Genomic DNA, 23,284 nt, shown 5'->3' on the forward strand with positions numbered 1-23,284 from the left:
CGAAAGCAAAAGACTTGGCAGACGATGCAACATCCCCCCAATGAAAAGCAGAGGTGTCACTAGCACGTTAAGAGACCATACAATAAGTGTCAGGGGCCCGAGACTGTTCAACTGCCTCCCAGCATACATAAGGGGGATTACCAACAGACACCTGGCAGTCTTCAAGCTGGCACTGGACAAGCACCTAAAGTCGGTTCCTGACCAGCCGGGCTGCGGCTCGTACGTTGGTTTGCGTGCAGCCAGCAGCAACAGCCTGGTTGATCAGGCTCTGATCCACCAGGAGGCCTGGTCACAGACCGGGCCGCGGGGGCGTTGACCCCCGGAACTCTCTCCAGGTAAACAAGGACCACAATGGAGTCAATTTGTCTGATTTTTTTTTACTATCATGATGGGTAATTTACACATTACTATGTATGATACGTGTTTGTACTAAACTTACTTATGGAGTATCACTTGTAACCATCCCGCGGGACAGGTTGACCCAAGAACTAATCAATATTAAAAAAAATGTGTAGTAAAAATTAACATTTACATTTCTTAATAAGATATCCCAAATTCTGTACACGTTTTTATCCAAATCTTTATTAAAATAAATTAGGAAAACCGCATTATGCGGTTATTTTTACATTCATGGGATGAATAATAAATCCCTACGGGTCATACAGCGCCTGGGGAATGAAATGCAAGCAGGTTTGATCTAAGGACAGGAAGGATAGGTCCAATGCCTTGGATCTAGTGCCCTTCACTGGCATCGAGACTCCTTGAAGGGTCGAGCAGGTAGGAATATATTTGTGGTGAAGCGCTAAGCCTGTATGAGCTATACAGCGCCTTATGAATAGGAGGTAATTAAGTTTGATCCAAGGAAGGGGAGTGTAGCCAAGATGCCATGGATCAAGAGAACTTCACTGGCATAAAGACACACTGGTTGAAGTGTCCAGCGGCAACCTGTGCCAGGTGAAGCTCTTCTGAGTGCCGCCTCTTCAACACATCAGTCCGTTCCTGGGTGAGACAGCCATGTGTACACAAGGAATGTGAAACGTCAACACGCCAACACTTTGACCAACATTATATTATACAATATTTATAATATAAATATAGCCCTCTAATTTAAAAGTAACGTTATTTACACTGTTTAAAAGATACAAATTATATCATGGTTTTGTGAAATTATATTGTTAGTGGAAAGTTGTAATTATTTTGTAATTTAATAGATGAAAGGAGTAAGGTTGGCTGCCTTGGCTCCACGGACGGTTCATTCCATGTTCCTGTGTTCCAGGTGCCGGCACGTCACTACTATATAACGTTAAATGACAACTTTATTATCTATCCTAAATATTAAAAATAGTGAATTTTACTCATTATTGTAAATCAATACCGTAATGAACATTAGCTAAACACAATAAAAACGAGATGAGTCTAGTTTTATTAACAGCCGACGCTTTATAAAGTCAGCGAAAATATAGAGATAATGATGAGTGGCAGCGGGTGTGTAGGCAGAGTTCTCTGGATCCTCACACACACCAGTCAAGCTGGTGGAAAGTGAGGCTGTTGTACCACTTCACAGTTACTACACCACTCACACACACCAGTCAAGCTGGTGGAAAGTGACGCTGATATATCATCATCATGTTCCCAGGAATGAAAAAGCTCCTGTTATTGTTATTGTTGGTCTTGCCTCTCATCATCACGACAAGCGGAGGTAATATTAAAATATGATTTGTTGGGATATTTAACCAGGGGGAGGGTTAGGCATCCAGAATACCCCAAGAAAGTCATTGGAAACTTATATTTCCATTGGGGTCTTTCAGTCTTGTCCCCCAGGATGCGACCCACACCAGTCGGCTGACACTCAGATAGCTACTACTGCTAGGTGGACAGGGACAGCAGGTGTAAGGAATCATGCCCAGTGTTTCTACCTATGAACACTGTGTAGGGTAAGAGATTTACTTATCCCCACTTCAATGGCAATATGTTACCTTAGGTAATTTACACTGTGTATAATAATGGTACTTATGCGTACCTATGCCTAAATAATAATATTTACATTGTTTGACTATTGGGTTATAAGTTAAATCTACTGAGTGCACTTTGTTCCCTTGTGTACCCTGATGATTATTATAAATTTTCGAACTGTCTTTGTATTTTAGAGATAATTTATAATTTTCACTATTAAATAGTAATAGTAGTCTCTATTTCTACAAGTACATGTACAGGATATACAGGCCCAGCTGACATCAGTGACACTACTGTATAGAAACCCCTTATTATGCATTGCATTTCAGTCAAATTAGGTTAATTTTGTCCCCAGGATGCAACCCACACCAGTAAACTAACATCCAGGTACCTATTTTACTAATAGGTGAACAGGGACAGCAGTTGTCCTAAGGAAACACGTCCTGATATTTCCACCCATACGGGGGATCAAACCACGGACCTCAGTGTGAGCTGAGTGCACTAGCAATCAAGCTACAGGACACCTATAGCTTTAGTAATGTGGATAGTTGCATTTTGTGCAAATTCTCCCCCCCCCAATTTTTTTTCCTCTCGATTTTGCCCCAAAAAGTCAATAGTTGTAAGAAGGACCTCAACTTAATATTAAACATATATGGACCTCACCTTAATTTTAACCATATATTTCTTGTTATGTATGCAAAGCTTACATAAAACTTGTTAATTTTATATTTTTAATATAAGTACTTGGTCACCACATTGGGACACCCCCCCCCCAATAAAAACAATGTTTTGGCTTTCTTTTCTTAGGTTGAATCTTCAAAATTTATCACCATTATAGATCTATAGTGTAATGGGGAATCAATTACATTTATGGGAAGTGTTAAACCAATAAGCATTATACATCACCTGTGAAAGGCTTTAGCTACAATTTGTGACTACTCAGGAAAATTGAAGGAACTCTGAAGGAAAACACTGTTTATATACCAAAGTCTGTTGGCGTACTTTACTCTCCTGCACAGAAGCAAAAGTCTGGTCATTACACGAAGGCAGGCAGCATTTATCTTCTTGCCTCCACCCACCTCAGGTGCACAGTAACCCATCCCTTCCTTGGACGTATAGGGTCGTTGTTTGAGTATCATTGGTAATTGCTGATGCTATGTATGTTTTTTTGTTTTGTTTTCTTATTTTTCATTATATTATTACAGGGAAAATGACAGCTTGGGCACAGGAGGATGAGGTGGAAGGAGAGGAAGATGATCTTAGTGATGACGAAGTCAATGTCGATGATGGCACAGGTGCTGAAATAGATACGGCTGAAGGAGGAGAAGAGGAGGAAGAGGAGGAGGAGGAAGCAACAGCAAAAGGGTCACCTGATGCAGACACTGTTATCCTTTTTACTAAACCTGTTGGTTCAGGAACAGGTTAGAGACATTGCAACTAATGTAAAATTTTATGTAATTTGCTCACTACTTGCTTAGTAATGTCTAGCAATAGATGTAGATTGCTTTATTTGAACTGGGGAGAAAGGGCAAGGTTTAAGAATTTAGCTTTGACAATAAGGTAACAATTATTATGGTAATGCTGTACTTCAGTGTTAATATAAAGCTTTGTCAGTATACAGTAAAATGTTAAACTGTTCTTAGTAACACTTGTTTACTAATTGTTTTTGCAATTTTCAATGCAATTTTTCTTAATTGCAGAACTGCCTGCTGGAAAACTTGTTGAGTTTCTTGTTGGTTTTACAAACAATGGTGACAAAGATTTTATTTTGGATGCTATTGATGCTTCCTTCCGTTATCCTATGGATTTCAACTTCTACATTCAGAATTTCACTGCTATCCCTTATAACCGTGCTGTCAAGCCACGTCAGGAGGCCACCGTCATGTATTCATTCTACCCTGCTGAGGCATTTGCTGCTCGACCTTTGGGACTAACAGTCAACCTTGCCTATCATGATGCTGTAAGTGAACTAATTCTTTTGAACATTTACTATAATAATATCATACCTTAAATTTATATAACTTGCTAGTTATCATTGGAGTCTTGGCTCATTTTTGCTGTGCAGTCCAGAATGTCTAAAGTGAATGTTAATTTTATTTAATGCCAAAATAAATTTAGACTTTAAAATAATTTTATGCCTACTCATTTTGGCTTGAGTTTCCCTATTCATTCTAGATTGCATTTTGTTACTGTTAGATTAATCAACATTTTGGTCAAAAATTATTTCTTTTCAACCCTTTCACTGTCCATACCCCCAAAATTAATATTGCTCTCAGTGTCCACTTTTTTTAAAAAAAAAAGAAACTAAATTATTTTTCTGAAGTGGTAGAGAATCTTTCTCTGAAGGTAATGCAGGTACAAAGTAAGTAGTCTGGGCACAATTTATGCATTGGCAATTTTGCCAATTTTGAGTCTTATTTAAGTAAGTTCCATTGCACAGTTTGACAGAATTCTTAGATACAGTCAAACTTCAGTTTTTATATGCCCTAGTTTTCTTAGGATTTGGTTTTTGACGACTTTTTTCATCAAAATTTTGTCCCAGTCTTCGTACATCCGCTAGGTTTTCATACAGTTGAAAATTGTCCGTATCAAACTCGTCTACCTGCCCGTGTGACTCGCCCACACAAAGCCTCCAATGCGATTGTGACTCAGTCTGCCTTTGTTTCTCATTGAGTGAGCATTACCCTGAGTATTCATCTGAAACATTTCGTAATAATCCATTGTTTTTTGTGCTTATTTATTGAGTGTGACTGCTAAATAAGCCACCATGGGGCCAAGGAAAGTTCCGAGTGCCAGCCCTTTGATAAAGAAGGTGAGAAACATGATAGAATTCAAGAAAGAACTTGTAGCAAAGTACGAAAGTGGCATACGCATGGCTGATCTTGCCAGGATGTACAGGAAGTCCACATCAATGATCGGTTCCATCCTGGCAAAGAAAAAAGAAATCAAGGAAGCTTATGTTGCGAAAGAGGTAAATGTGCTAACGAAACAGAGATCGCAGACAATTAAAGATGTTGGGAAGTTGTTGGTGTAGATCAACGAAAAACAGTTAGCGGGAGATAATGTTTTGGAGGCAATAATTTGCGAAAATGCAAGGCAATTGCATGCAGATCTTGTAAAGAAAATGCAAGATCCATAAAACAGACCAGAGGGGTGTAGGGGGCTTTACCCATCCTTTGGAAAGTTGACAAAAATTGAATATTTCATCTTTGAGCACAATTTCAAGCTACTCCTGGTCCTGAAACCAACCAGAATTCTCTAGTCTCTTCCATTCTCTTAAACGATATCAAGAAACAGCCAATAAAAACCATTAAAACCTAGAAAATTCAAAGTTGCTGTTTTAAACCAAACACATTCAAATTCAAATTCAAAGTTTATTCTCTATAAAGATTACAATGTTGAATTTACAGAATTTGGTTGTTGTGTGGTTTACATATAGTTAAATAATGATTACAGAGTGTACCACTAGAACGCCTAGCATGGCTAGGCATTTCGGGCAGACTTAGTTTAATTCTTTATTTTAAAATATTACAAATTATGAGGCAAGTTGGTATTATGGCTAAGTGACTAAATACTAGTTTGTGAGTTTAGCAATGTGAATGCTTTTGTTTTGGCACAGTATATAGTTTCAGTATTGGAGTATCATAGGATTCATTATTTTAAGATTGAGATTAATATTTCTGTTTATGGTCAAATGGGTGAGTGAGTGAGTGTAAGTGTGAACTACCAGGTGGTATTCGTGTAGTTAGTTGATGGGGTTTATCAGGGAGATAAGATGTTTTCTAATGGTAGTTTTGAAGGTGATGAATGTGTCTGCAGTTCTAGAGTTCTCAGGTAGGGTGTTCCAGATTTTAGGGCCTTTGACATACATTGAATTTTTGTAAAGGTTTAGTCGGACATGGGAAATGTCGTAGAGATGTTTGTCTGGTGTTATGCCTGTGGGTTCTGTCACAACTATCAAGAAAGCGTTTTAGGTCAAGGTTGATATTGGAGTTTAAGGTCCTGTAGATGTAGATTGCACAGTAGTAAGTGTGGATGTACTGAACAGGGAGTAAATTTAGATCTATAAAGAGTGGGGGGTGTGTTGCCAGGGATGGGATTTAGTGATTATTCTTACTGCAGCTTTTTGTTGGGTTATTATTGGCTTTAGGTGTGTTGCTGCAGTTGATCCCCAAGCACAAATAGCATAGGTGAGGTATGGATAAATAAGTGAGTGGTATAGTGTGAGAAGGGCATTTTGCGGCACGTAGTATCGTATCTTGGAGAGGATCCCAACTGCTTTGGATACTTTTTTGGTTATGTGTTGGATATGGGTGCTGAAATTCAGGTTGTTGTCAAGGTATAGGCCTAGGAATTTGCCCTCATTATGTCTGGTAATTAGAGTGTTGTCGATCTTAATGTTAATTTGTGCATCTCCTGCTCTGCTACCAAACATAATATAGTAGGTTTTGTCAGTGTTAAGCGTAAGTTTATTGGCTGTCATCCAAGTCGATATTTTGATCAGCTCCTCGTTAACAATGGTGTTGAGGGTGGCAAGATTAGGGTGAGAGATGACATAAGTCGTGTCGTCAGCAAAGAGAATGGGTTTCAGGTGTTGGGATACGTTTGGAAGATCATTGATGTATATGAGGAAGAGCAGGGGACCAAGGACACTTCCCTGCGGAACTCCAGTATCAAGTGGCCGTGTTGTTGATGCTGTGTCTTTAATGGTAACATACTGATACCTATTAGTAAGGTAAGATTTGAAATAAGCAAGCGCATGGCCTCTTATACCGTAATGGTCAAGTTTGTGGAGTAGGATGTCGTGGTCTACTGTGTCAAAAGCTTTTCTTAGGTCAATAAAAATTCCTAGTGGATATTCCTTATTTTCCAATGCTGTGTAAAGCAGATCTAGCATTTTTATGATTGCATCATTAGTGCTTTTATTTTTCTTAAATCCAAATTGGCAGGGGTTGAGTATATTTTGTACTGTTATAAATGAACATGGTCAGTTTTGCTCTTCCATGCACCCTGTGGAATAGAATTTTTTTTATACTGCACACTAGGACATTCTCTCATATCTAGGTTAAAATTTACCACTCACAGTTTATCTGACCAAGCTGAACTTGTGATACAGAACTCTGTGAGGGTCTCTGACCCAAATGATGTAGTTCCACATAATGGCCACTGAAAGGGTTAGATAAGGAATTGATATTAAAAATTTTCATGGTGTCCCTCCCATTCAGTGTACAGTGGAACCTTGTTTTTCAGCCGTAATCTGTTCCAGAAGGTCGGCCTAAATTTGAAACTGCCTAAATTTGAAGCAATATTTCCCATAAGAATTAATGTAAATACAATTAATCCATTCTAGACACCCAAAAATATTCACAAAAATTACATTTTTTAAAGATTAACCCTTAAACTGTCCAAACAGATCTACGTTCACATGCGTAGTGCTCCAAAAGTAGATCTACGTTTTTTTACATTTTCAAGTATAACAAAAAAAAAAGTAATCGCAGTTTTTTACATGTTTTCAAATGTAAAAAAAAAATCTACGTTTTTTTACATTGAAATGTTGAAAAAACGTAGATCTACGTTTGGACAGTTTAAGGGTTAATTATAGTTTTACATACATGAAATAATGAGAACTAAATAAAATATATTAAGAACATTTAAATCACTATTATGTACCTTTATTGAAGACTCTTGTTGGCTTATGGAAGACAGGGAGGAGGAGAGTTTGGAGACAGTACAAGATACTCTTTCAATATGATGCTAATATCAATTCTACAGCTTATTTATCTATCACAATTGATCTAATATGACATAATACACAATATTAATAATACAGAAACATAATATACGTATACTCTAGAATGAATAAAATATGTCATTACGTATGGTGGTGAGGTTGGGTTTATAAGGGCCACTGAGAGAAGCCGTACATATTAGTGATAATGGAGGCAGCAGCAGGAGCCGCCAACACTATTCACACAATGAATGTACATAATTTATAAATAAGAAATATTTTTTTTTTTTTCAACAAGTCGGCCGTCTCCCACCGAGGCAGGGTGACCCAAAAAAGAAAGAAAATCCCCAAAAAGAAAATACTTTCATCATCATTCAACACTTTCACCACACTCGCACATTATCACTGTTTTTGCAGAGGTGCTCAGAATACAACAGTCTAGAAGCATACACATATAAAGATACACAACATATCCCTCCAAACTGCCAATATTTACACTTTATAAATAAGAAATATTTACACTGTACCTTGGAGATGCTGGCATTGGTTTAGGGTGGTGGAAGATAGGCAGGGCGGCATATGTTTGTAGTGGCTCTATATACCTCCAACAACATTGGAGGAGTCACTCTCGTGTCATCCATTTTCTGTTGCTTAATCGCTTAACTTACTTGCTACACTGTTAATGCTACACTTTATCGCTGGCTATACATATCGTTGAATCACTGAATCGCATCAACTTCTTCGATTTGTTCTTCCTTTGCCAGGATGGAAGTGATTGTTGATTTGTTTTTGCCATACATCCTGGCAAGTTCCAGCACCTGTACATCACTCATATTTTTATTACTTCCTTCGTAAATTCCATCGTGTTTCTCACTTTCTTTACCAAAGGAACTTTACTAGGGAGTTTCTTGGGGCCCAGGGTGACTTATTTCACAGTTGCATTTAATAAACAACTACGAAAAGCAATGGATTTTAAAGAAATGTTTGGATGAATGCACGGAATATATGCCCACTTGCCGACAGACAAAGGGAGACTGACTCACCAAAGCCCAGCGTCCATGCAGGAGAGGCGAAATAACAGATCTAATACAGAACAATATTTCTGCTGAAAAACCGGCCGAAAAACGAGGTTCCACTGTACGTATATGGTAGGACTTAAGTGGTTGTTTCTAAAGTTGTATAGAAATTTGTAAATGAAGGCGAGAAGAAACATGGAGTAAAACGATTTTTTTTCAAACTCTGGTTGTCAAGCAAATCTAAATATCAGCCCTATTTATGATAGTGCCAACAAATTTTATTATACTGAATGTTTCTCTCTTAAATAATTAATCTATGACTTGCCCAATCTCTGGTAAATATTAACTTTACATAAAATACCATCTCTGATAATTAATTCAACATAGTGTAATTCTTATAAATTAATATCTGATTCTGATGCATGTATTTATGGTTAGTGTTTTGGTGAATGGCATAAAATTTTTATTCCTTCTCCAGGATGGCAATGCATTCTTGGAAGCAGTCTTCAATCAGACAGTCAGCATTGTTGAGCTTGATGAGGGAATGGATGGAGAAACTTTCTTCCTGTATGTATTTATGCTAGCATTTAGTGTACTGCTTCTTGTGGCAGGGCATCACTTTCTCTCCTCATTCGGTCACAGGAAAGGAGGCAAGAAGGTTGTTGTGGAGATGGGAACCACCAAGAGAGATGATGTGGATTATGACTGGCTTCCCAAGGAAGTTCTCAATGAGATCAGTGAGTATATTTAGAAGTCATCAATACATATGACTTCAACAAATTTTGTTGAAAATAAGGAAAATAAGGTAAAGTGTATGGTAGAGTTGTTATTGAAAGAATTAAGAGGAAGATGGAGAGTAGGATAGCAGATGAACAAGGAGGCTTTAGGAAGGAGAGGGGGTGTGTAGACCAAGTGCTTACAGTGAAACATATAGGTGAACAGTATTTAGATAAGGGTAAAGAGGTTTTCGTGGCATTTATGGATTTGGAAAAGGCATATGACAGGGTGGATAAGGGGGCAATGTGGCAGATGTATGGAACAGGAGGTAGGTTACTGAAAGCTTTGAAGAGTTTCACGAGGATAGTGAGTCTCAGGTTAGAGTATGTAGGAGAGAAGGAGATTATTTCCTAGTAAAAGTAGGCCTAAGATAAGGATGTGTGATGTCAGCATGGTTCAATATATTTATAATGGGGGTTGTAATAGAAGTGAATACTCGGGTGTTGGCAAGAGGTGTGGGGTTAAAAGATAAAGAATCTAACACAAAGTGGGAGTTGTCACAGTTGCTCTTTGCTGATGACACTGCTTTTGGGAGATTCCGAAGAGAAGTTGCAAATTTTGGTGGATGAGTCTGGTAGGGTATGTAAAAGAAGAAAATAAAAGTGAATATAGGAAAGAGTAAGATGGTAAGGATAAAAAAATTAGGTAATGAAAGACTGGATATCAGATTGGAAGGAGAGAGTATGGAGGAGGTGATTGTATTCAGATATTTAGGAGTGGACGTGTCAGCAGATGGGTCTGTGAAAGATGAGGTGAATCATAGAATTGATGAGGGGAAGAAGGTGAGTGGTGCACTTAAGAGTCTGTGGAGACAAAGAACTTTGTCCATGGATGCAAAGAGGGGAATGTATAAGAGTTTAGTTATACCAACACTCGTATGGGTGTGAAACATGGGTGGTGAATGTTGCAGCAAGGAGAAGGCTGGAGGCAGTGGAGATGTCATGTCTGAGAGCAATGTGTGGTGTGAATATAATGCAGCGAATTCGTAGTTTGGAAATCAGGAGGAGGTGCAGGATTACCAAAACTATTATCCAGAGGGGTGAGGAGGGGTTGTTGAGGTGGTTCAGATATGTAGAGAGGATGGAACAAAATAGAACGACTTCGAAAGTGTATAAATCTGTAGTAGATGGAAGGCGGGATAGGGGTCATGTTGGAGGGAGGGGATACAGGAGGTTTTGTGTGCGAGGGGCTTGGACTTCCAGCAAGCATGCGTAAGCATGTTAGATAGGAGCAAATGTAGACAAATGGTTTTTAGGACTTGACATGCTGTTGGAGTGTGAGCAAGGTAACATTAATGTAGGCATTCAGGGAAACCGGCAGGCTGGACATGAGTCCTGGAGATGGGAAGTACAGTACCTGCACTCTGAAGGAGGGGTGTTAATGTTGCAGTTTTATAACTGTAGTGAAAGCATGCCTCTGGCAAGACTGATGGAGTGAATGATGATAATGAAAGTTTTTCTTTTTTGGGTCACCCTGCCTTGGTGGGAGATGGCTGATGTGTTAATACATATGTAATAAAAAAAATACGTATAGGAATAAGTACATTACAAAATGGACATTATAGAGGAAGTGAGGACAGGAATATAAGAATTATAAGGAAATATAAGCTATTGAGTGTATTGGCTATAACTGTTGAAGGAGTTAGGAGAAAGACACAAGATGAGATTACAGTAGAACCAAGCTTTATGATCGAAAGGTGGGTGTGTGGAACCATTGAGAAATACTAAGATAAGGGTAAGAACCTACAGTGTTTCCTTCATGTATTTGTAAAAAGCATGTGATGGTACTATGTGGCATGTGCTGCAAATTTGTATAGTAAGTTATAGGTTATAAAAAGCTGCAGTTTTTTGTTTCTGTAGGAAAGGGGCTCAAGTAAAGTTATGCGAGGAGTGTTTTTCACTATATAAGGGTTCTTGTTTGGGGATCTGTGATGTTGCTGTGCTTGTTTGATGTATTTATAAATTAGATGGTATAGGTGAATGCTAGTATTAGGAAGTATGCTTAGAAGTTAATAAATGTGAAATAGTGGGATTGATTGCAGTTGCTACTTGCTTATGTAGTTTTAGGGAGATTTGGAAAAAATATTCAAAGGTTGCTAAAGAGTATGTAAAAGAAGGGAGTTGAAAATTAATATGGAAAAGAGCAAAGTGATGAGAGTTATGAAGTCTAGACAGTAAGAGATTAAACTTCAGTATTTTTGGAGTGAACATAACAGCAGATTGGTCTAAGAAAAATACTGCTGGTGTTTTTTGTGGAAAGGATATTTATCAATAAATGTATCTGAACATATTGGTGCCAACACCTGCAGGGTGTAAGGCATGGTCTTTGAATGCTGAAGTGAGGAAGAGATTTAACATGTGTGAATATAGTAAGAAGAAATTAGAAAATGGTTAGGTGGTTTTTCAGTACATATATAATTCAAAATGGAGATGAAGTTGAGATGGTTATATATCTAAGGTTGCAAGGTGGTTCAGGGGACATCCCAGGAGGGAATAAAAGGAGGGTGTGAAAGTTGAAAGAAGTGAGAACTTGAGCATTCAGGGGGTATATTTGAACTTGAGTTCAGGAGGTGGGCAGTACATTAGGTTTAATGGGTATGTTGTAGTTTGGTGGGTCATTTGAATTGTGATGTCCATGCACTTCAGGAAAGACAGAGAAAGTGTGATGAATGTTTCCTGGGTGACCCAACTTTACTGAGAAACTGTGTAGAAAAAGTCATGGTGTCAAAGGTGGTAGGGGTTCATTCATCAGGAAAATTAACACGCATTTCCTCACATGGGCCTATGTCAAATGACCTGCAGCTGGTTAAGCATCTGGCTTACTTGAACTTTTTCACCCCTTAAATAATAGAAAAAAAAAAAAATCATTCCATAGCCTAGGATATTGGCACATTGCTTCCAATTCCATTACAAGTTTTAAAGCTTGCCATCTGTTTTCTAGTGTGCAAATAGTTTCAAAAACTTTATCTTCGTTTTTGTATATGTCCTGAAATCTAAATGTTCACGAGGTTAAATAACCATGTGATGAGTATATTAAAATTATAAAGGGATGTGTAATGTCACCATGGTTGTTTAATATATTTATAGATGGGGTTGTAAAAGCAGTAAATGCTAGGGTGTTCGGGAGAGGGGTGGGATTAAATTATGGGGAATCAAATTCAAAATGGGAATTGACAGTTACTTTTTGCTGATGATACTGTGCTTATGGGAGATTCTAAAGAAAAACTGCAAAGGTTAGTGGATGAGTTTGAGAATGTGTGTAAAGGTAGAAAGTTGAAAGTGAACATAGAAAAGAGTAAGGTGATGAGGGTATCAAATGATTTAGATAAAGAAAAATTGGATATCAAATTGGGGAGGAGGAGTATGGAAGAAGTGAATGTTTTCAGATACTTGGGAGTTGACGTGTCGGCGGATGGATTTATGAAGGATGAGGTTAATCATAGAATTGATGAGGGGAAAAAAGGTGAGTGATGTGTTGAGGTATATGTGGAGTCAAAAAACGTTATCTATGGAGGCAAAGAAGGGAATGTATGAAAGTATAGTAGTACCAACACTGTTGGAGTGTGAGCAGGGTAATATTTAGTGAAGGGATTCAGGGAAACCGGTTATTTTCATATAGTCGGACTTGAGTCCTGGAAATGGGAAGTACAATGCCTGCACTTTAAAGGAGGGGTTTGGGATATTGGCAGTTTGGAGGAATATGTTGTGTATCTTTATACGTATATGCTTCTAAACTGTTGTATTCTGAGCACCTCTGCAAAAACAGTGATAATGTGTGAGTGTGGTGAAAGTGTTGAATGATGAAAGTATTTTCTTTTTGGGGCTTTTCTTTCTTTTTTGGGTCACCCTGCCTCGGTGGGAGACGGCCGATTTGTTGAAAAAAAAAAAATTGAACCCTGTAGAACCCCAAAGGTTTGATTCAAGAAAGAAAAGGTTTGACTCGGTTGGTAGTGCACTCGGCTTGCTTATGGAGTGTCTGTGGTTCGATTCCCGGCATGGGTGGATATATTGGGCATGTTTTCTTACACTTGCTGCCCCTGTTCACCTAGTAGTAAGTAGGTACCCGAGTGTTAAGTAGATCGTTGTGGGTTGCATCCCAGGGGGTGGCAGTATACCTTAGGTAGGACTGGGCTCTGAAATGAGCCTAGGTAGGATAACTGCTCTCAGTGTATAACTCCAATTTCTTGGATAAAGAGAGCTTCACCAGCAAAATGCCCCTGAAAGGGTTTTATGGTTGAAACCATTTATGCACCCTTGTATAGGGAATCATGGTGTAGTGAAATTGAGAACCATTATTTAATACAGCCTCTCCTCACTTAACGACGGAGCTCCGTTCCTAAGACAGTGTTGGTAAACGAATTTGTCACTAAGCAAGGAGCATACAGTGTACTATAATAGTAGTGGCTTTGTGTTGACCATCTTTGATGTTGTCTTAATGTCACCTTTGCACCATTTATAACATTTTTAGTATATTTTTAAATGTTTATACAGTAGTGTACTGTATACAACCTCTCCTCACTTAGCGACGTGCTTGTTTACCAGCGACTCGGACTTACAATGGGCTTTCTGACCAGTATGCATACCTAAATAATGTATATTAGAGCTGATTTCCTCTATTCTGTTTACTGCGATATAAGAACATAAGAAAGAAGGAACACTGCAACAGACCTACTGGCCTATGCAAGACTGGTCCAATTCTCTCACCGGCTTAAGCCAATGCCTTGACCTAGTGAGGTCAGACATGTCACTTAAGGGAGGAGCACTGCATCCAACCTAGTAGCACAAGCTAGTCAGGTCCAACTCATACCCACCCACACCCACTTGTGTATTTATCCAACCTATTTTCAAAAGTACTTAGCGTCTATGATATTACAGTGGATCCCCGGCTTACGATATTATTTCATTCCAGAAGTATGTTCAGGTGCCATTACTGAACGAATTTGTTCCCATAAGGAATATTGTGAATTAGATTAGTCCATTTCAGACCCCCAAACATACACGTACAAACGCACTTGCATAAATACACTTACATAATTGGTCGCATTGGGAGCTGATCGTAGAGCGGGGGTTCACTGTACTTGGGAGTTTGTTCCACTCGTCCACAACTCTCTTACCAAACCAGTGCTTTCCTATATCCTTCCTGAATCTGAAACGTTAATGCAGTACACTACTGTATGAACGTTTAAATATATACCAGAAATGTTATAAATGGTGCAAAGGTGACATTAAAACAATATCAGAGATGGTTGACACAAACCCGCTACCATTATAGTATGCTCCTCGCTTAACGACGAATTCGTTTACCAACATGGTCTCAGAAATGGGACTCCATTGTTAAGTGAGGAGAGGCTGTATTTTGGGAGTAGCTTGATATTAGCATGTTTGTTGGAACTTTACTACCATTAGGTAAATGTTTATACATGCTGTATATGGTATACAAATTCTTAGATTTTTCTTACCTAAGTTTATTCTGTTGCTTTACAGAAAAGACACCACGTCAGTCACCAAGGCAACGGAAGGTCAACCGTGACGCTAGTTCTAAGTAAACCTTCTGATGCTACTTTGGAGGATGTCCAGTTAAATACTTCAGATAGCAGTTGCAGGCACAGCAATTATCATAACATAAAACATGAACAGAAAAGACAGCAGCTGGGCTTGTCTGTGTTGGGAGATGATAGTGAAGAGGGCTTGTTGGTCCTTTTCATTACTTGGCATGAAAGCACATGTCAGATAGTAGTAGTGTACCTGCTCATTTGCTCACAAAAACACGCTTGTGTGTTCTCAAATTTGCATTGGTCCTTTGTACATATTAATTACCTTAGACACATTCCCACTATACATGAGTGCCCCCAAAGTTATCTTGAGGTTTGGTGACTGTTGGAACTTAACAGTATTTTTTTTTGTTTATCCAATTAGTCACAGTGACTGAAGATAACTTTGGGGGCACTCAGGTTTCTTGCTTGCTTGTGGACTAGCACATATGGAGAAAGAGTAAGATAGTTTTTAGTTTATGAATTGCTATAGGAGTGTTGGCAAGTAGATGTCCTATGTAGAATATCATGTAAGGTAAATTAAGACCAGTAAATTGTTTCCATAGAAATGTTTTGAATAAAATTCATAACCAAACCAGCATTTATATTCTTTTATTATAAGCTTTATACGAGTAATGCAAATTAAAATCGGCAGTTCCTTAATAACATGTGTACAGGTTGTACATATATATTTTTGTTTTTGTTTTTAACGCACCGGTTGTTACCCACTGGGGTAGGGTGACCAAAAAAGAAAAACTCAAAAATATTTATATTCCCCAACACATCAGCCGTCTTACTCTTAATTCTTTCAATAATAACTCTACCATACACTTTACCAGGTATACTCAACAGACTTATCCCCCTATAATTTTTGCACTCTCTTTTGTCCCCTTTCCCTTTGTATAAAGGCAAAGGGGACAAAAGAGAGTGCAAAAATTATAGGGGGATAAGTCTGTTGAGTATACCTGGTAAAGTGTATGGTAGAGTTATTATTGAAAGAATTAAAGAGTAAGACGAAGAATAGGATAGCAGATGAACAAGGAGGCTTTAGGAAAGGTAGGGGGTGTTTGGACCAGGTGTTTACAGCGAAACATATAAGTGAGCAGTATTTAGATAAGGCTAAAGAGGTCTTTGTGGCATTTATGGATTTGGAAAAGGCGTATGACAGGGTGGATAGGGGGGCAATGTGGCAGATGTTGCAGGTGTATGGTGTAGGAGGTAGGTTACTGAAAGCAGTGAAGAGTTTTTACGAGGATAGTGTGGCTCAAGTTAGAGTATGTAGGAAAGAGGGAAATTATTTCCCAGTAAAAGTAGGCCTTAGACAAGGATGTGTGATGTCACCATGGTTGTTTAATATATTTATAGATGGGGTTGTAAGAGAAGTAAATGCGAGGGTCTTGGCAAGAGGCGTGGAGTTAAAAGATAAAGAATCGAACAAAGTGGGAGTTGCCACAGTTGCTCTTTGCTGATGACACTGTGCTCTTGGGAGATTCTGAAGAGAAGTTGCAGAGATTGGTGGATGAATTTGGTAGGGTGTGCAAAAGAAGAAAATTAAAAGTGAATACAGGAAAGAGTAAGGTTATGAGGATAAAAAGATTAGGTGATGAAAGATTGGATATCAGATTGGAGGGAGAGAGTATGGAGGAGGTGAATGTATTCAGATATTTGGGAGTTGACGTGTCAGCGGATGGGTCTATGAAAGATGAGGTGAATCATAGAATTGATGAGGGGAAAAGGGTGAGTGGTGCACTTAGGAGTCTGTGGAGACAAAGAACTTTGTCCTTGGAGGCAAAGAGGGGAATGTATGAGAGTATAGTTTTACCAACGCTCTTATATGGGCGTGAAGCATGGGTGATGAATGTTGCAGCGAGGAGAAGGCTGGAGGCAGTGGAGATGTCATGTCTGAGGGCAATGTGTGGTGTGAATATAATGCAGAGAATTCGTAGTTTGGAAGTTAGGAGGAGGTGCGGGATTACCAAAACTGTTGTCCAGAGGGCTGAGGAAGGGTTGTTGAGGTGGTTCGGACATGTAGAGAGAATGGAGCGAAACAGTGACTTCAAGAGTGTATCAGTCTGTAGTGGAAGGAAGGCGGGGTAGGGGTCGGCCTAGGAAAGGTTGGAGGGAGGGGGTAAAGGAGGTTTTGTGTGTGAGGGGCTTTGACTTCCAGCAGGCATGCGTGAGCGTGTTTGATAGTGAATGGAGACAAATGGTTTTTTAATACTTGACGTGCTGTTGGAGTGTGAGCAAAGTAACATTTATGAAGGGGTTCAGGGAAACCGGCAGGCCGGACTTGAGTCCTGGAGATGGAAAGTACAGTGCCTGTACTCTGAAGGAGGGGTGTTAATGTTGCAGTTTAAAAACTGTAGTGTAAAGCACCCTTCTGGCAAGACAGTGATGGAGTGAATGATGGTGAAAGATTTTCTTTTTCGGGCCACCCTGCCTTGGTGGGAATCGGCCAGTTTGATTAAAAAAAAAAAAAAAAAAAAAATCAGCCACCTCAAGGCAGGGTGACCCAAAAAAGTAAAACACTTTCACCATTATTCACACAAAATCACTGTCTTTGCAGAGGCGCACAGATACGACATTTTGGATGTCACTTCAAACAGGAAATGTCGCAAACTCTTTTTTTAAAGTGCAGGCATTTACTTCCTACATCCAGGACTTGAGTCCGGCTAACCGATTTTTCCGAATCCCTTCACAAAATATTACGCTGCTCACACTCCAACAGCTCGTCAAGTTCCAAAAACCATTCATCTGCATACACACCTAAAACACACAGACATGCCTGCTTTATGTTGAAGCCCCTTGTACTCAAAACCTCTTTCACCCTCTCCTTCCATCATTTCCTAGGACAACCCCTACCCCTCCTCCCCTCCACTATAGATTTATACACCGTACAAGTCATCCTATTTTGCTCCCTCCCTCCCTTTCAGGGTCGAGACTCCCGATCCTGAACTCGCTCTCAGGGTTGAAAAATTTAAAAAAATTATTTTTTTCTTGGGGAAATAAAAGAATCTTTTCCCAGTGGTAATGACACCAAAAGTATGAAATTTGGTGGAAAACTTACAGAATTATGCTGTCGCAAAGTTAAGGGTCTCAACAATATTTACACACTGGCGATTTCGCCCACTTTGAGCCCTATTTTTGGCCAATTCCAATGTTCCAGTCAACTAAAATCATAGCTATTTCGATAGAACTCGATTTGTTCTAACGAATTAGTAGAAGAAACCGCTCATTTACCAATTTCAACTACCCAATTAAGTGGTCAAAAATTGGCAATTTGGCCAATTTCATGCAAATTTCAAAAGATGCCGATTTCAAAATAGGGTCCAGAATAAGCAAGACAAACATTACTGGCACTAAAATAACATTTTCTCTGTTCATTAGTAACATCTCCAGGGCCCTCTTACATTACTCTTTTCCATTTTGAATTTTTATTCTCACAAAAATAGTTTTACTGTTATGCAGACTACTGCATTATTGTAAAAATGGTATAAATAATATCAGTGCACTTGTGAAAGAATATTACTCCAGTTGTGTATTGGATGCATGGCATGATTTGTTTACTCTTGAATAATGGCAAAAATTGCACATTTCCGCTATTTTGAGCTTGATTTCAAGGTACTTTTCATCGTAAAACCTATCAAAATCGTCTCTATTTCTGTAATGTATCTTCGATTCTATCACTTGAGACAAAGAAAACGAGAATACAACCATAAATACCATATGAAAATACACTGCAAATTCGTTGTTTTAAACCAAAAGCATGGTCGGAGTGCTGCAGTATTTTTTTACACTGTGCACACTGACCACACCCATTCTTTCATATGTAGGCCTACCAGCTCTCTTCCTCTCGATTTGAAGGCACTAGAATTTACATGTACAAGTACGGCACCAACCCTGGATCTCAAGCCATACAAGTACGGCACTGACCCTGAAAGAGTTAAATGACCAAACCATGTCAACAACCCCTCCTCAGCCCTGTGAATACTTTTAGTAACTCCACACCAATCCGATGACATTCTTTTTTGCGAATATACAGGGTTTAAAGCCAGCAACGAACAACAAAATTCCTTTCATCCGTGGACTGCTTGCAGAGGCAAATGCAATGTTCGTGGCTTTCACAGAGACCCACATAAAGGATCACTTGGACAACGAAATGTGGATCCCAGGTTACAACCTATACAAATGCAACAGAGTGAACAGGCAAAAGGGAGGGAGTTGGCCTGTATATCACACGGTCACTTATTTGCACAGAACTGCTTAATGCTTCAAATGATGTAGTGGAAATTTTAGCAGTAAAGATCGAGAACCAAAATCTAGTCATTGTGGTAGTCTACAAGCCTCCGGATGCAACGTCTCAACAATTCCAGGAACAGCTGTTGAAAATTGACCACTGTCTGGAAAATCTTCCAGTTCCTGCCCCCAACATCTTGCTCCTGGGGGATTTCAACCTAAGGCACCTAAAATGGAGGAATATAGCAAATGTCGTTGCAGTGATAACACCAGGAGGCAGCTCAGACGAGAACTCACACGAGCTTTTAAATCTCTGCACAAAATTCAATTAAACCAGCAAATAATAGAGCCTACTAGACTTGAGAATACACTGGACCTCATCTTCACTAACAATGATGATCTGATACGAAATGTCACCATATCAAAAACAATATACTCGGATCTCAACATAATCGAGGTTCAGACAAGTAGTATTCGCGGAGCCCCAGACCGACATAATGAGATTAGTCATGAGGGAGCCTTCACCAAATTCAACTTCAATAACAAGAACATAAAGTGGGACCAAGTAAACTAAGTCCTAAACGATATAAGCTGGGAAGGTAGACTAAGCAACACAGACCCAAACTTATGCCTAGAACACATTAACTCTGTGGCACTCGATGTATGCTCAAGGCATATTCCTTTAAGAAAAAGGAGGGGTACATGTAAAATAGAGAGAGACAGGTGCTCCCTTAACAGGCGACGGAAAAGTATAACAGAGCGGCTAAAAGAGGCCAATATATCTGAAATGCATAGGGAGACACTGGTCAACGAAATAGCAAACATCGAACTAAAGCTAAAGGAATCTTATAGGAGTCAGGAATCGCGGGAAGAACTAAAAGCCGTAAATGAAATCGAAAGAAACCCAAAGTATTTATTTTCTTATGCCAAATCAAAGTTGAGAACAACATCCAGTATTGGGCCCCTACTTTAACAAGATGGGTCCTACACAGATGACAGCAAGGAAATGAGTGAGCTACCCAAGTCCCTGGTTAGCGAGCCGCTAACCAGACTGAGAGTCGAAGATCTAAATGATTTTTTTATGAGAGCCGGCCCTCATGGGAGGTTCCTTGATGCTGGTGAGGGGCTCTTGATCTCTGGAATTGGATCTGTGCTCCAGTTCCCTAAATTAAGCCTGAATACCTTCCACATCTCCCCCCCCACAGACACTGTATAATTCTATGGGTATAGTGCTCCCCCATGATTATAATAGTAGTAATATGAGAGAGCCACAGAATTTGGTAAACACAAGCCTATCTGATGTTATCCTGACTCCAAATGACTTCGAACAGGTGATAAATGACATGCCCATGCACTCTGCCCCAGGGCCAGACTCTTGGAACTCTGTGTTCATCAAGAACTGCAAGAAGCCCCTATCATGTGCTTTTAACATCCTATGGAGAGGGAGCATGGACGCTGGGGTCGTCCCACAATTACTAAAAACAACAGACATAGCCGCACTCCACAAAGGGGGCAGTAAAACAATAGCAAAGAACTACAGACCGATAGCACTAACATCCCATATCATAAAAATCTTTGAAAGGGTCCTAAGAAGCAAGATCGCCACCCATCTAGATACCCATCAATTACACAACCCAGGGCAACATGGGTTTAGAGCAGGTCACTCCTGTCTGTCCCAACTACTGGATCACTATGACAAGTTCCTAGATGCAGTAGAAGACAAAAAGAATGCAGATGTAATATACACAGACTTTGCAAAAGCCTTCGACAAGTGTCACCATGGCGTAATAGTGCACAAAATGCGTGCTAAAAGAATAACAGGAAAAGTTGGTAGATGGATCTATAATTTCCCCACAAACAGAACACAAAGAGTAGTAGTCAACAGAGTAAAGTCTGAGGCGGCTACGGTGAAAAGCTCTGTTCCACAAGGCACAGTACTCGCTGCCATCTTGTTTCTCATCCTCATATCTGACATAGACAAGGATGTTAGGCACAGCACCTTGTCCTCTCCAGATGACAACCGAATCTGCATGACAGTGTCTTCCATTACTGACACTGCAAGGCTCCAGGTGGACATCAACCAAATCTTTCAATGTGCAGCAGAAAACAATATGAAGTTCAACGATGAGAAATTTCAATTACTCCGATATGGTAAACATGAGGAAATTAAAAATTCATCAGAATATAAAACAAATTCCAGCCACAAAATAGAGCGAAAAACACGTCAAAGACCTGGGAGTGATCAAGTCGGAGGATCTCACCTTCAAGGACCATAACACTGTATCAATCGCATTTGCTGGAAAAATGACAGGATGCATATTGAGAACCTTCAAAACTAGGGATGCCAAGCCCATGATGACACTCTTCAGGTTGCTTGTTCTATCTAGGCTGGAATATATATATATGTCGTGCCGAATATGTAAAACTGGTCAATTAGCAAGAACTCATTTAAAATTAAGTCCTTTCCTAATTTTTCTCTTATACATTTAAAGATATATTTTTTTCATTAACGTTAATGTAAAAATTTATAATTTTGCACCAGAAGAATCTTAGAAAACTTACCTAACCTTATTATATCGAGAACAATTTATTTTAGCCTAACCCAACTAAATATATTTTAGATTCGTTTACAATAATTTAATACTAAACAAACACAGTGAAATATATTTTTTTCGTTAGGTTCAGAATGATTTTTGCGAAATTATTGCATACACAAATTTTCACTTCTCCTATATGGCAAGATGAGCGTTGCTATTTAAGCCAAAATCGCAAGTTCTGCCTATTCGGCACGACATATATATATATATATATATATATATATATATATATATATATATATATATATATATATATATATATATATATATATATATATATATATATATATATATATGTATATTATATATGTATTTTTTTTAACAAGTTGGCCGTCTCCCGCTGAGGCAGGGTGACCCACAAAGAAAGAAAATCCCGAAAAAGAAATACTTTCATCATCATTCAACACTTTCATCTCACTCATACATAATCACTGTTTTTGCAGAAGTGCCCAGAACACAACAGTTTAGAAGCATATACGTATAAAGATACAAAACATATCCCTCCAAACTACTAATATCCCAAACCCCTCGTTTAAAGTACACACATTGTACTTCCCATTTCCAGTACTCAAGTCCGGCTGTATAAAAATAACCGGTTTCCCTGAATCCCTTCACTAAATATTACCCTGCTCACACTCCAACAGCTCGTCAGGTCCCAAAAACTATTCATCTTCATTCACTCCTATCTAACATGCTCAGGCATGCTTACTGGAAGTCCAAGCCCCTCGCCCACCTCCTTTACCCCCTCCCTCCAACCTTACAGATTTATACACTCTCCATGTCATTCTCCTTTGATCCATTCTCTAAATGACCAAACTACCTCAACATTCCCTCTTCAGTCCTCTGACTAATATTTTTATTAACTCCACACCTTCTCCTAATTTCCAAACTTGAATTTTCTGCATAATATTTACACCACACGTTGCCCTTAGACAGAACATCTCCACTGCCTCCAACCGCCTTCTCGTTGCAGCATTTACAACCTAAGCTTCACACCCACTATACCACTATACTACACCACTATACTTTCATACATTTCTTTCTTTGCCTCCATAGATAACGGTTTTTTTTTTTGCCTCCACATATACCTCTATGCACCACTCACCTTTTTTCCTTCATCAGTTCTATAGTTAACCTCACCCTTCATAAACCCGTCCACTGACACATCAGCTCACAAATATCTGAAAGCATTCACTTCTTCCATTCTCCCTCTCACCAATGTGATATCCAGTTTTTCTTTAAATCATTTGATACCCTCATCACCTTACTCTTATCTATGTTCACTTTCAAGTTTCTACCTTTACACACCCTCCCAAACTCATCCATGAACCTTCGCAACTTTTCTTTAGAATCTCCCATAAGCACAGTATCATCAGCAAAACGTAACTGTGTCAACTCCCATTTTGTATTTGATTCCCCATAATTTAATCCCACCCCCCTTCCCTAC

General features: G+C 39.0%; 1 protein-coding gene across 1 annotated transcript; it reads left to right on the plus strand.

The window, feature by feature from the left end:
* The first annotated feature begins 1,476 nt into the window (after positions 1-1,476).
* l(1)G0320 (signal sequence receptor subunit 1 l(1)G0320) lies at positions 1,477-15,605 on the plus strand. Its single transcript, XM_053771396.2, has 5 exons — positions 1,477-1,699; positions 3,159-3,374; positions 3,654-3,913; positions 9,176-9,434; positions 14,958-15,605. Exons 1-5 carry the CDS (start codon positions 1,627-1,629, stop codon positions 15,017-15,019), a joined length of 870 nt encoding a protein of 289 aa, XP_053627371.1. The 5' UTR covers positions 1,477-1,626; the 3' UTR covers positions 15,020-15,605.
* Positions 15,606-23,284: the final 7,679 nt, after the last annotated feature.

The sequence above is a fragment of the Cherax quadricarinatus genome, chromosome 5, assembly GCF_038502225.1.
Source record: "Cherax quadricarinatus isolate ZL_2023a chromosome 5, ASM3850222v1, whole genome shotgun sequence".
NCBI classification, from domain to species: Eukaryota; Metazoa; Arthropoda; class Malacostraca; order Decapoda; family Parastacidae; genus Cherax; species Cherax quadricarinatus.